General features: G+C 45.8%; 2 protein-coding genes across 7 annotated transcripts in view; one reads left to right on the plus strand and one right to left on the minus strand.

The window, feature by feature from the left end:
• Hspa12b (heat shock protein family A (Hsp70) member 12B) overlaps positions 1–6,660 on the plus strand; it is a 26,501-nt gene extending 19,841 nt beyond the window's left edge. Inside the window, exon 13 of one of the 2 annotated variants that reach the window (XR_003851310.1) lies at positions 6,542–6,660. The gene's annotated coding sequence lies outside the window, so the exon portion shown is untranslated. Of the gene's footprint in view, positions 1–2,975; positions 3,250–6,541 lie in introns of those variants that run through there. The other variant, XR_003851311.1, reaches the window with a different exon arrangement.
• CUNH20orf27 (chromosome unknown C20orf27 homolog) overlaps positions 326–13,912 on the minus strand; it is a 20,084-nt gene continuing 6,497 nt past the window's right edge. For 2 of the 5 annotated variants that reach the window (XM_029568925.1, XM_017800928.2), the window contains exons 2-6: positions 9,041–9,155; positions 6,676–6,818; positions 2,406–2,544; positions 1,169–1,294; positions 326–959 (exon numbers count right to left, since the gene is read on the minus strand). In XM_029568925.1, coding sequence (XP_029424785.1) covers positions 859–959; positions 1,169–1,294; positions 2,406–2,544; positions 6,676–6,818; positions 9,041–9,059 — 528 coding nt within the window. In that variant the 5' untranslated portion in view covers positions 9,060–9,155 and the 3' untranslated portion in view covers positions 326–858. The remainder of the gene's footprint in view (positions 960–1,168; positions 1,295–2,405; positions 2,545–6,675; positions 6,819–9,040; positions 9,156–13,912) is intronic. The other 3 variants (XM_008844324.3, XM_029568923.1, XM_029568924.1) reach the window with 3 other exon arrangements.

Below are 13,912 nucleotides of genomic sequence, written 5' to 3' on the forward strand. Positions count from 1 at the left end.
AGGGAACATTAGAGCTAGAGACACAAGGGAGAACATTCTCATGTGCACAGAAGGAAGGGAACTAGCAAAAAGGAGCTGCTAATTTATCCCTGTCCAGCAACCCAAACAGAAGTTAAGACTTCTTTATGGTGTGGGCAGGAGGCCCCTTCCCACCCAAATCAATTGAGCAACTAGTCCCAGGCCTAAAAGGCATCCCCTTCTGGGGCTAGATGCAGTATCACACAGTACCCATGCCTCCTTAAAGAGTTTACCCATGTCTTTCCTTGGCCCACCTGTGAAGGGTAAGGTACTCTCTTAACCCCAGAGAACAAAAACCCCCACTGGCTTCTGGTATCTACTGGAATTTTTATTGACCAGTCATTTAAAAACCAAGTATCACAGACCTGAGGGATAGGGCTGGGAACTACACCTCCCTCCCACCCACATAGACAACAGTAGGGAATAAGGAGGGCAAGAAGAGGTGGCCAAGGTGAGACAACAGCAGCAGCAGTAATGGGGTATCAATGTCACAAAGCCACTCTGTCCTCTCCCACATTCTGGCTGGAGCCCATATGGCTTGGGGAGGAAAAGAGGTAAATCCTACCACAGGTTCCTCCTCCTCTCAGATAGCCTCCTTGGGGGCTCAGCCCTTTTCTTCTGTCAGGAGACTGAGGCACATGGAGAGAAGGAAGTGAGAGAGAACACAGGAGAGGCAGGGTGGTGGCAGGAATGAAGGCGGAAGTGGGAGGCGTGAACATGGCCCAGCCCAGCCATGCCTACCCAGGGGAGAGGCAAGAAGCCACACCATCACGCAGCATGTTGGGAAACAGGTGGAATTTAAGGCTAAGAGGCTGAGGCAGGCCAGCAGGGCCCAAGGCCTCAGTCAAAGCCATGCCAGTCACTGTGCTCTGAGTCGTACTCCAGTTCTGCGCCCACACACTTCACACCATCCAACAGCATGGGTGTACCGTGGTGCCGGTCTGTAAGGCAGGTGCCATAGGTTGGTATGCCTACTGTGTCCTGGCCCCACACAAAGTTCATTCCACAGGGACCTCTCCCTCACATCATTGGCCCGGGGTTGTGGGAGAACATTGCCAAGGAGGTTGGAACCCACAGCCAGCTTCAAGAATCTCCAGGCCACTCTCGTGCCTCCCTCCTTCAGCCAGACCCACCTCACACTATCACTTACCCATGACACGTGCCTGCACCATTACATGCACACAGGTGCCTGTGTCACCCTCACAAGCCAGTAGCATCTCCTCTTTGAGGACACCTTCTTTGTGTGCTGAATACTCACACTTGATGCTATAACCTGCTGGAGGACAGGGATAATCAGTACCGCCATAGCTTTCCCATACTGTCCCCAGCACTCAGTCCTACACTCAGTAAGTCATGCTGAGTCTCTTCCAGAAAGGGGTATGGACGATCCCTCTAGAGACCCAACCCCACAAGGCTGGCACAGGACTAAGAAACTTCCCATTCTTTAATGAGGTGAATGTGTCTCTGGCCTGGGAATCAAACATGACTCTATAGGTGAGGACAAGTTCTAACTCATGCTTCTAAGAAAAAGGTCCACTGGTTCCACAAAAAGGAAGGTAGAGAAGGTGATAGGGAACAAGTAGAGGCAGGAGGATTAGAGGCAGTGGATTAGAGGGCACAGGGCAAGGTCGTCCTCAGTCCACTGAAGGAAGGGTAAAGCTATGAAGAGGCAGTAGACATGGAACTGAAGCTGAGGCTCAGTCTCTACAAGGTTGGGCACTGGAAGTAGAACAGGGCCTGAAGCCAGCAGGAGAAGCAGCCTAGAACCCAAGGCCTGGGATGAGTGGGTGCTAGGAGTTAGCAACCCAAAGTTCCTGCATCTCCTGCCTTATTATGCAGGAAGATGAGAGAGGTTGGAGGCCCAAAGACAGTTCCTCTGGGACCTCCCCACTGAGGATACTATCAAGCAATGGGCAGTGTGAAATTAATGGACAAACCTGTAGTGTGAATTAATGGACTTCTGTCCCAAAAATGGAGGCTGGGTCTGGAGAGATGGCTCAGCAGTTAAGAGCACTGGCTGCTCTTACAGAGGACCTGAGCTTGGTTCCTAGTATCCACATGGCAGCTAACAACCATCAGTAACTCTAGTTCCAGGGAATCTAACACCTTTTTCTGGCCTTCGTGGGTGTTGCATGACATAGGTGCACTTGCATACAGGCAAAACAGTCATATACATAATATAAAAATAAATTTAAAAATTTTAAATGGAGGTTTGGAACTGCCATACCACCACATGGTAGACACAGTGTCCCTGGATTTTGCTCAGTTCCCTATTCATCCTAGCTAGGGAAAGGAAGAACCCCACATTCACACGCCCACTATGTAAGTATGCTATGCAGGCCCTCTTGGATGAGGACAGGCCTCTAGCAGCTCAGAAGGGGACCTACCTTCAGGGACCGGTATGACACTGAGGAGCTTGAGGTGCAAGCTGTGGACAGGTGCCTCACGGATGTCCTTGCTCAGCCTGTGCACTGGGGGCAGGGTGAAGGTAATCTCGTACCTGTGCAGGATCTTCAGGAAGCCAACCTGCAGCAAGAGGGGGTAGGAGGAGAGGCATCTTTACTGTTGTTTCCTAGGCCCATACAGGGATTGCCACCTATAATCCTGGTAGGCCTCAGCAACTGCTACCCTGGGAGCCCAACTCCCTTGGTTACACTCCAGCTGCTCCACACTCCTGGCTGACAGCTCCAGGTATTTAAACAGAATCCCTTCCCCTGAAGGCCAGGACAATCTACAGTCAGCATCTGTCAGAGGCCCAGTAGGCCTCAGTGGTCAATTTCATAGATGAGAAAACACAAGTCAGGAAATGACTGGCTGCTGTTCCAGAGCCCTAGCTGACAGCTTCAGGTATTTTAACAGAATCCCTTCTCCTAAGGGCCAGCACACTCTTCAGAGTCTGTCTGATGCCTGGTTTGGATTTTTTTGTTTGTTTTTTGTTTTTGGTCTTTTTGAGACAGGGAGACACACAGAGACCTGCCTACTTCCAACTCCCAAGTGCTGGGATTAAAGGCGTGCACCACCATACCTGGCTCAGAGGTCAGTTTTTATAGATGAGAATAGTCATAAAATGCCTGGCTGAAGGCCACATTGTGTAAATTCCTTCCTGGACCCTTGGCCACTTCTGTCATGTGTGGTAATAAGCAAGCCACCACCACCAATAAAGGGAGGCTCTTCACCTTCGCCCACCACTTCCAGCACCTGCCCAGGTCCAACAGCCCAGAGTCACTTGTCTGGAGACAATAGGCAACATGACAGCATGGGATAAGGGATAAGATGGAATTGGATAACTGGACACTAGGAATTGAGGTATAGCTCAATAGTAGAGTATGTACTCAGCATGTGTGAAACCTTGATTTTGATCCCAAGAACCAAATACAAAAGCACACTAGACCAGCTGTGGGAGTGCACAGCAGGCCACAGGCCAGGCATTAACCACTGAATGTGAATCCTGTCTGCACTGCTGGCACCTGCTCTACTGCCTGCCCACCTACTCAAAGATTCCATGTGCCCAGTGCCCTCTGCTTGTGGCCTAAGCAATTTCTGCTGTCCATATACACTGCTTGGCAACCAAAACTGTCCCTCTGGGACAGATGCCTTGGAAACTTTAGTGGTATGAAGGGTCATAAGCTGCAATGGCTTCTGAGCAGAGTGGCTAAACGGAGGGCTAACTTGTAGCCACAGGGATACATGCTGTATCCCAACTCGGTTACAGGGACTAAAGGGCCCCAGCCTCGGGGGCAGGTTAGGAATTGCTACTTGGAACTGTTAACTTTTGCATGGGACCAGGTTAATATTACCACATGATAAGGCTCAACTCATCTGGACACACAGATGAGTTTTCTTGAGAAGGGACACTTCTCAAGAAAACTTTCTGAGCCAGGCATTATAGTTCACATCTATAATCTTAACACTTAAGAGGCTGAGGCAGGAAGATCACTGCAAGTTTGAGGCCAGCATGAGCTACACAGTGAGCTTTAGGCCAGCCTGGACTGTGCTCTCAAAATGAACAGCTGGGAATGTAGTTGATAGAGTGCTTGTGTAGCATGCATGAAGCCCTGGGTTTGATTCTAGCACTGGATCACACCAGGAGTCATGGCACATACCTGCAATCCCAGCACTCATGAGGTGAGGGCAGAAGGGTCAGAAGTTCAAGGTCATCCTTGGCTATACAGCCAGTTTTTAAGGACAGCCTAGAGTACATGGACCCTGTCTCCCCAAAATAATAATTATTTATTTATTTATTTATTTATTTGAAGAAAAGCACAGCACAAACGCCACAGCATTGTGGAGGTCAGAGGACAATTTGTGGGAATTGGCTCTTTCCTTCCACTGGCTCAGAAAGCTTTCTTGAGAAGTGTCCCTTCCAATACTACAGTATGTATCCATCAGGTTGTGCAAGTGCCTTTACCCAAAGAGCCATCTGCTGGCCCTTCAAAAGAAATATGTAAGAGTTGGTGAGATGGTACAGCAGGTAAGGGCACTTGCCACCAAGTCCAACAGCCTGAATTTAATCCACAGAACACATGGTGGAAGGAGGGAACCAATTCCTGCAAGTCCTCTGATCCCCACACTCATGCTATGGCACCCCCACAAACACACACAAAAATGTTAAAAAAAAAAAATTTTTTTTTAACTTTTAAAAGCATGTTTTCTGGGGCCAACAAGATGGCTCAGCAGGTAAAGGCACTTTTTGCACAGCCTGGCAACCTGAGTTCAGTACAATATGAAGGTAGAAAGAGAAAACCCACACATACATTAATAATTTCAAAAATATATATATATTGTTAAAGGCTTTCTGGCTATACCTGTCTGCTGTGACCCTGTGGCCCAGCTATAGCACTTACAGAATTTGTCAGGAGAAATACCAACAGGAAGAGAAAACTGTAACACCCAGGAAAACAGAAGCAGCCAAATCAACGATGATGCACACACTGGAACATCAGATAGGGTAAAACCTAGTGGAAAGTTATTTCCTGACAGGCAGGAAACAGTTCATAAACAGAGGCAAGGAAAAACCAGCATGCCCACTGTGATTCCAGCTTTTTGTTTCAGGAAGCAGCTTTAAAAAAGAAAGGGAGGGGGACCTAGAAATGGCTCAGCTGTTAAAAGCACTGGCTGCTCTTGCAGAGGACCTAGGTTTGATTCCCAGCACCCACCTGGCAGTTAACAACCATCCATAACTCCAGTTTCAGGAGATTCGACATCCTCTTCTGGCCTATGCGGGCACTAAATGACATGGGTGCACTTATATATGTGCAGGCAAACACTCATACAAATAAAATTTAAAAAATAAAAACTTTTTAAAGGGGGTCTAGGATGACATACACTAACATATTAACCACGGTCACTTCATGTGTGACTGTGACTGGCTATCTTTAATTTTTCTATTGAAAATTTTAGACCCTTTGTTTTGATCTGTTCTGTTTATTCTCCTGGGAAAACCGTTAGCTGTAGGAGAGAGAATGAAGACTGAGTTGGGACAGAAAGGAACACAAACATGGGGCACCTCGGAGCAGGGCTGCAAGCCTCTTGGGTGGTCTCCATTGATCAGCCCTCTGTCTCCCAACACAGGACGCTTCTGCCCAACTGTGGGTCCCTGGTATTGACCAACCTGAAGGCTTCAATCTGTTTTCTCCAATCTAGCCCCTCCATCAACTCCTTCCTGTCCCTTCCAAGTCGATATGGAAGCCAGTGTCCAAACAACTGAAAGAGCCATGCTGGTGGGTGTGTGAGGTGTGGCCATGAGGGAAAGTGCATGCTCTGCCAAGTAGAAAATGCAGAGTAAGGGCTGACACAGCTCATTGGTAGAATGTGTGTTTAGCATGCCCAGGGCCCTGGGTTCAATTCCTAGAGTCAAAAATAAAATGTGGAGTGATGAACACCACTACAAAGGACAAAACATGGCGAAGAGTAAAAAGTCACACCCTATTATGATCATAATTAGCTTTACACCTACATCTACACCCTTTCATTCTCACACCAACTATGAGTATGAATAGCTAGAAAGATGGCTCAGCAGGTAAAGGCACTTGTTGTCAAGCCTGGCAGCCCAAGTTCAATCCTCGGAACACAAATGGTGTCCTCTGACCGCCACATGTGCACCATGTAAGTGCAGTAAACAAATTTTATAAATGAAAAAAATAAATTTAAAAAAATTTTGGATCGAGCATGGTGGTGCACACCTTTAATCCCAGTATTCGGGAGACAGTGGCAGGCAGATCTCTGTGAGTTCAAGGCCAGCCTGGTCTACATAGTGAGTTCCAGGACAGCTGGGGCTACAGGGAGACCCTGACTCAAAAAGACCAAAAAAGAAGAAAACAAAAAGTGAACTGCCCAAAGCCACAGAGCCAGAGCGGCAAGACTAGACCTGAGCCAGGCCTGCGGCACTACAGCCACCACAACCACCTTCTACTGTTCTTGTCTGCATTATGCCAATGACAATGGTTCTGCTGGCCCTGACTCAAGTGACATTCTAAACATTCTAAACAATCACCTTACTGATCCCCCACTTTCCATTTTACAGATGAAGAAACTAAAGGAGAGGCAAAGATGTGCCTAGGAACCCAGCTGCAGGAAGGAGACAGTTCCTGGAAGCCAGGCAAAGCCCAGGAGGAGGTAAAGGGAGCCAGGCTGATGACAGGGCAGAAGTGCACATACCTTGACTAGAAAGCTCTTGTCACTTTCCTGAGTAACCATGACAACTGAGTCATGCAGCTTCTCGTCAAAGTGGACATGGCCCTGGGAGCCTTCTGCATCGTGGCCTGCCGCAAAGCGGATACTTCGGACTCTGGGCTTACTGCCTAGAAGAATAGAAGGATTCATGGGCTGCTGGCTTCCCTTGCCCCAGGGAAACCAGTTTCCTTTGTTCCTCCTAATGCCCAAATGTTTTTACATTCCCCACCATCCACTGACCAAACTCCTTTCAGGCCTAGGTAGATACTGGTAATCATGAGGTTTAACCCCACCCCCACCCCAACCTACGTATCCAGCTCTCCCACAAATGTTCCATCTCCAGCACACATGTACAAGAAACTCAAGAGACTAGCTGATATGACCCCTCACTTGGAGGGGAGGAGGATGGTACCTGAAACAGTTCTCCAGACCCACCAGGCAGTACAGAGTTGGGCCCAGGCCTCTGCATACCCTGTCTCATGCTTTCCTCCAGAATGCCATGCTCTCCACCCAGCATCTTAAAAAGATTTTTATTTACGTGTACATGTGAGTGTGTATGTGCCTGCCTGAGATTATTTGCACCACATGCGAGGCCAGAAGATGACAACAGATCCCCTGGAACTGGAGTCACAAATGGTTGTGAGCAACTCGACATGGGTGCTGTGAACCAAACAGGTTCTCTGCAAAGACCACTGAAGTTTGGGAGTGGTGGTAGTGCACACCTTTAATCCCAGCTCTAGGGAGGCAGAAGTGGTCAGGATCTCTGTGAGATGGAGTTCAGCCTGGTCTATATAGCGAGTTCCAGGCCAGCTGGGACTACAAGAAGACCTGTCTCAAAAAAACAAAACAGGCGTGGTGGCGCACACCTTTAATCCCAGCACTCGGGAGGCAGAGGCAGGTGGATCTCTGTGAGTTCAAGGCCAGCCTGGTCTACATAGTGAGTTCCAGGACAGCTGGGGCCACAGGAGACCCTGCTTCAAAAAGACCAAAAAACAAAACAAAACGAAAAAAAAAAAAAAAAAAAAAAAAAAAAAAAAAAAAAAAAAAAAAAAAAAAACCAAACCACTGAGCTGTCTCTCCAGCCTCCCTGGAACCTTTCCTCTCAGGTTCACAAGTAGATGAGGCAGTCCCCCTGCCTGGGACTCCTGATAACCCCTAACAACCAAGGGTACAGAGATGGGAAAGGCTTCTAGGGGACCTACTTGCAGTGGGAGGAATAGGGGGTTAAAAACCACACTTGGCCACTAGGAGAGGCTACATGGCCACTAAAGCTCAATGATCACTAGCAGATACAAAGGAAGACGCTGAAACCTTCTGCTTAGTCCCCATCAGGTCCTTGTCTGTCACTAATGGACTAGGTTCCCTAAGAGCAAAGGGCAAAGGGTTGAGACATGCTAAGTAGTGGGGAGATAGGCAAAAACCTGGACTAGATGGACATTCAACTTATGGGAAGCAAGGGCACGATTCCAGTCTGCAATGACCCTTCAGCAAGGTCTCGGGACTCTCAAGAGTCTCACTCATAGTCCTTTTTGTGGAAGAGCCGGGGCCAGTGTTGGCCTGGGTTCTTAAGATACTCAGCAGGATTATCTACCCTAGGAGCCAGTCTGGCACAGCCACAAGTCCCTGTTGAGCTGACTCTCAGATCTTACCAGGTTTCTCTTGCCTAAAGTCTTCCAGATTCCAACTAAGGTCCCACCCCAGGTCTCTAATGCTCACACCAGCCAGACATGTCCCCTAAAACACCCACCAGTGGAACCGGGGGGCTGACACATACGGACAGGACATATACTTCCACAGAATGGCAAGCAAAGGAGCAAGCAGGGGTCTGTGCTGGGGCTTGGGCCTAGCACAAGCACTGGTATATTCTGAATGACACTAAGACATACCACACCAAGAGACGAAGCAGGTCCAATATGCAACAATACTCCCTGTATTAGTTACTTTTCTGTTGCTGTGATAAAAACACCATGACCAAGGGAACTTATAAAAGGAAGAGTTTATTTGCGCTTACTGTTTCAAGGGAATTAGTCTGTCATGGCGGGGAGGCATGGCGGCAGAGGTGGCTGGAACAGAAAGAGGAGTGCTCACATCTTCAAGTAGGCACAGGAAGCAGAGCACAAGGGGAGATCCAGCAAGGCTTAAGAACTCTCTAAGCCCGCCCCCAGTGATGTGCTTCTTCCAGCATGGCCACACCTTCTAAGACCTCCCAAAACAGCACCACCAACTGGGAACAAAAATGTCCAACTACTTGGAGCCTATGGGGAACATTCTCATTCAAACCACCACATATCATTCTGGCAGAGTTCTCTGCAAGAGCTCATGCAAACTCACAGACCAGGAAGGCACTCACCTTTATTGGCTGCAGCCATGGGCACCCTCCCTGCCACTGAGCAAGACACAGCACCTGGTTGACACAGCCACTCAAGCTCAGCAGCCCCCCATGCTCCAGGGACAGTGACAGAAGCCTGAAGAATAGGGAAGAGAGAAGGCAGGAGTCAGGACCAGTCATTAGCCCATGGCTGGTGGGGATCAGAGAGCTCCTTTTAGGAAGGACCCAAACCCTTGCTGCTTTCAGAAGCCTACCTATATGGAGCCATCATCCTTGGACACAGGGGCTTCTACCTGACCCTTCCAGCCACCACCCACACATAGTCCTCAGTCCTGTCTGATACCCTATTGACCCAAGGCCTGGTAAGCATGTGCTAAGCTTCAGGATGTCAGCATAGGAAAGAAAGGAGGCTTTATTGGTATTTTTAGAGGTTATTTCTGGCATTGCTAACCCCAAAGGACAGGCCCAAGAACCACATTACTCAGGTCATGCACACAGCACAGGTGAATACAGGTCAGTCAACAGTGTGCTTAGAGGTGGGCAAGAATAGGAGGCCTCATAAGATAAACATATTGACAGGCAGTCAGAGTCACATACAGAATAGAGGTCTATGGAAGAGGTGTGCCCCCATCTAAGCCTGCTATTCAGACCCTAGCCTAAGTCACGGTGGCCTCTAGCTCAGCAACCCAAATGCAAGAGTATGCATTAGGGGCTGGTGAGATAGCTCAGTGGGTAAAGGCATTTGCTAGCCTGAGGACCTGAGTTCAATCCCCACCCCTCACAAATAAATAAATGTAATATAAAAAATAAATGAGGCACCCCGAGGACGCCTCTGATAGGCAGAGCTGATCTCATCTAAACATCAAAAGAAGGAGTGCAATCAATGGAAACAGATGGAATCTAGAAAACAGCACATGCGTAGAAATTATAAAAACTGAAGAAGGCAAAACAAATCCAAAGCCCCCCATGTCACCACTGAGGGCAACAGTACCCTAACTCTCCACTCTGGAAACTGGCAATTAAAGAGAAATAATTCAGCCTACCTCCCAGCCTTTAGTATAAATGAACTGCCTTCTTCACAGGCAATTCCCAGCTAATAACAAAGAATGACCAAATGCTAAGTCATTCTGCACCCGTACATAAACAAATGCCAAAGGTAGACACTCAAGATGCTAAACCATGAGGGAGAGGCACTGATAGATGACCTGATGATCCGAAGGCAAAATAACATAAGCCTGCAGTGAGAGGATGTAACATCTCCCTTGCTCACTGTGAAACAGTCAACACATTCCCCTGATGCAAGGCACCCTGCAGACACAGCATCCCTGACAAAGGACAACTAATGAAGATGGTTGAACTAGATTTAACTGAGCCTCTAAGTCCAACTTCCGAATACTGAAAACACAGTAGAACAAATTAAATAACTGTAACCAAACAATGAGGCAACCCAGAAGGCAGACTCTACCATAGGACAGCTGACCTGCTTCTTTCAAACTGCAAGGAAGGAAAAAAAAGAGGAGACTGTTCTAATAGGGAATCTGCACGCTGAGCTGCAGTCAGTTTTGCTTGTTTGTTTGTTTGTTTGTTTGCAAATAAAGTTTCATTGACTCACAACCCCTCTTGCTCATTTACATGTCATCTGTGACAGCTTTTACACTAAAACAAAACGACTTTGAGTTGTAACAGATACCATATGGCCTTCACAGTCTAAAATGTTTATCTAGCACTTAACAGAAAAAGTTTGCCAACCTGTTTTTATATTAACACTGAAGGGATCAAGAAGGCAGAAAAACCTACAGGAAAACTGACCTTTTCACCTCATCTACTACAAGAAGAAATGGTAGCAGGGGCTGCCTTTTTTTTTTTTTAAATCTTAGGTACAGGAGAACGAACTTTTATTCATTCATTTATTTGTTTGTATAGATGTGAAGATCAGAGGACAACTTGCAGGACATAATTCTCAATTCTCTTCTTCTACCATGTGTGTCCAGGGGATTGAACTCAGGTCCTCAGGCTTGATAGCAGGTGCCTTTTACTCACTGAGCCAGCTTGCAATCCTATGGAAGTTGTTTCTAACTCCCTATTAAGAAAGACATTTGAGCCAGGCATGGTGGTACATGCCTTTAATCCCAGCACTTGGGAGGCAGAGGCAGGTGGATCTCTGTGAGTTCCAGGCTAGCCTCATCTTACATACTGAGTTCCAGGCCAGCTGGGGCTACAGGGAGACCCTGTCTCAAAAAGACCAAAAGACATTTGAGCTGGGCATGGTAGCACATGCCTTTGATCCCAGGATTTGGGAGGCAGAGGCAGGCAAATCTCTATAAATTCAAGACCAGCCAGGGCTTCATGTTGAGACATGTCTCAAAAAAAAAAAAAAAAAGGACAATTTACAATTGGAGGCCAAGGGATGTAGCTCAGTGGTAGTGTCTACTTAAAATGTGGCAAAGCCACAGCACTGCATAAAAAAATAAAGGAACTAAATTAAAAGACATTTGAGGGATAGACAGGAAATATAGTGGCCTGGATATGGCACAGTGAATGCCATTAAGAAATGAGCTACCATATACAAACACCATTATTACTTTTAATCTAATTCCCCTTCAGGATGATTGAGTAGATTATAAACTTTTTTTTTCTTAAAACAAATTTTTAAGGCCTAGGCATAGTGGCACAAACCTGTAATCTCAGCAGGGACAGGAGAGTCATGAATTTGAGACCAGCCTGGACTATAGAATGAGACTTATGTTAAAAAAAACAAAACCAGGCGGGATATGTAAGTCAGTGGTAAAGCACTTGCCTAAGCATGCCTAGGATCCTACATCTGATTCCTAGCATCACAAGAAAGAAAAAAAATTGTTAAGTACTGGTTCTTAGACCAGTGAGATGGCTCAGCTGGTAAAAGGCTTCTGCTGCCAAGCCTGATGACCTGCAATCAATCCTTGGTACTCATGTGGTGGAAGGAGAGAACTGACTCTTGCAAGTTGTTCTCTGACTTCTACATGCATACCACTGTGCTCTCAAATAAATATAGTAAAAATAAATAAATGAATGAACGAATAAATAAATAAAATACTGGTACTTAAGTTTTAGGGAGACTTATAGCATCTCACAGTAAAATTTTAGTGTACAAAGAATCAAAAATTGTGTCTAATCCCTGAATGTTCTTATTTAAATGGTTATCAGACTATCTAATGTTCTTTTCAAGACACTTAATATATTAGAAGTTAATACTGTTTTCACTAAAAAAAAAAATTTTCAGGATTTAAATATTTCTTAAGAGACAGAAAAGTTCTTTAAACATTCTTGACTTAAAGCAGATGTAATGGTGCATGCCTGTAATTCCAGCATTTGGGAGGCAGAGACAGGACGATCACTCTAATTTCAAGGCCAGCCTGTTGTATATAATGAGATTCAGGTCAGCTAGTACTATGCAGTGAGACACTGTCATATAAAAACAAAACAAATACATATATATATTCTTGACTTACAGATTTGTTTTTTTTTTCTAAATCAAAGTATACCATAGTTGTTAAAACAAATCATCTTAACTTAATTAATGGCTGTAATAACAGGAGAGTATCATTTCTTCAGTACAAAGTGATCTACTTACTGTAAAAGTAAAATGTAACTGGGAATGTTTTTAGATTCTTTGCATATCCAGTTACTTTACTTGAAGGAAGAAAATAGACAAATCACATGTAATAACAAAAGAAAACAAAACTTTACACTAAATTCCAGTCACCAGAGGCTTCCTTGTTTTTCACCCTACTGTAGTTATCTGCCTATCTTTGTCACTCAGGACACAGGTTGTTTCCTTTAACAGAATAGATGGCAGTCTCACACTGGTGGCAACTAGTGCTCCCTGAAATTTACTGGGTCACTTTGAGATTCATAAGTTTATACCATTTTAGCATTTTCTTTATGTTTGTATATCTAGTTGTGATAAACCACTGATAATATTTTGTCCTAAAAGGAAACATTGCTTAGTACATTTTTTAGTGTCATACTGATTTTTAAAATTTGAATGATATACAGAATTTTGTTTTTTTAACACACTATCAATATATATTTGCTTGTGTTCTCTAAATTCCTTACAAAATAAAGTTAATTCAGTCGAAAAAGAAAGAAAAAGAAAGAAAGAAAGAAAGAAAGAAAGAAAGAAAGAAGAAAAGAAAGAAATGAGCTACTCAGGTCAGGCGTGATGGTGTAAGCCTTTAATCCTAGCAGTGGCAGGTGGATCTCTGGAAGCTCAAGACCAACCTGGTCTACATACAAGTTCCAGGCCAGCCATAGCTACATAGTGAGACCCTGTCTCAAAAACAAAAACAAGGGAGTCAGGCACATGCCTTTAATCCCAGCATTTGGAAGGCAGAGGCAGGTGGATCTCTGTGAGTTCAAGGCCCGCCTGATCTATTTAGTGAGTTCCAGGACAGCTGGGGCTACAGGGAGACCCTGTCTCAAAAAGACTTAAAAAAATAAATAAATAAATAAACAAAAAAAAACGGGCTGGAGAGGTGGCTCAGGGGGTTAAAGAGCACAGGCTGCTCTTGAAGAGTACCCAAGTTCGATTCCCAGCACCCACATGGCAGCTAACAACTGTCTGTAACTCCAGTTCTAGGGAATCTGACACCGTCTTCTGATCTCCACAGACCCTACAAGACATGGGTGCACCTACCCACATGCAGGCAATACACAATACATATAAAAATAATAAATATTAAGGGGCTGAAGAGATGGCTCAGTGGTTAAGAACACTGCCTATTCTTGCAGAAGACCCAGGTTCGAATCCCAGCACCCACATGGCAGCTAACAACTGTCCGTAACTCCAGTTCCAGGGGGTAAGACAGCCTCTTCTGTCCTCCGAGGGCATTGCATGACATGGGTGCACTTACC

This window comes from Nannospalax galili, unplaced genomic scaffold, assembly GCF_000622305.1.
Source record: "Nannospalax galili isolate Female #2095 unplaced genomic scaffold, S.galili_v1.0 scaffold282, whole genome shotgun sequence".
Lineage (NCBI taxonomy): Eukaryota > Metazoa > Chordata > Mammalia > Rodentia > Spalacidae > Nannospalax > Nannospalax galili.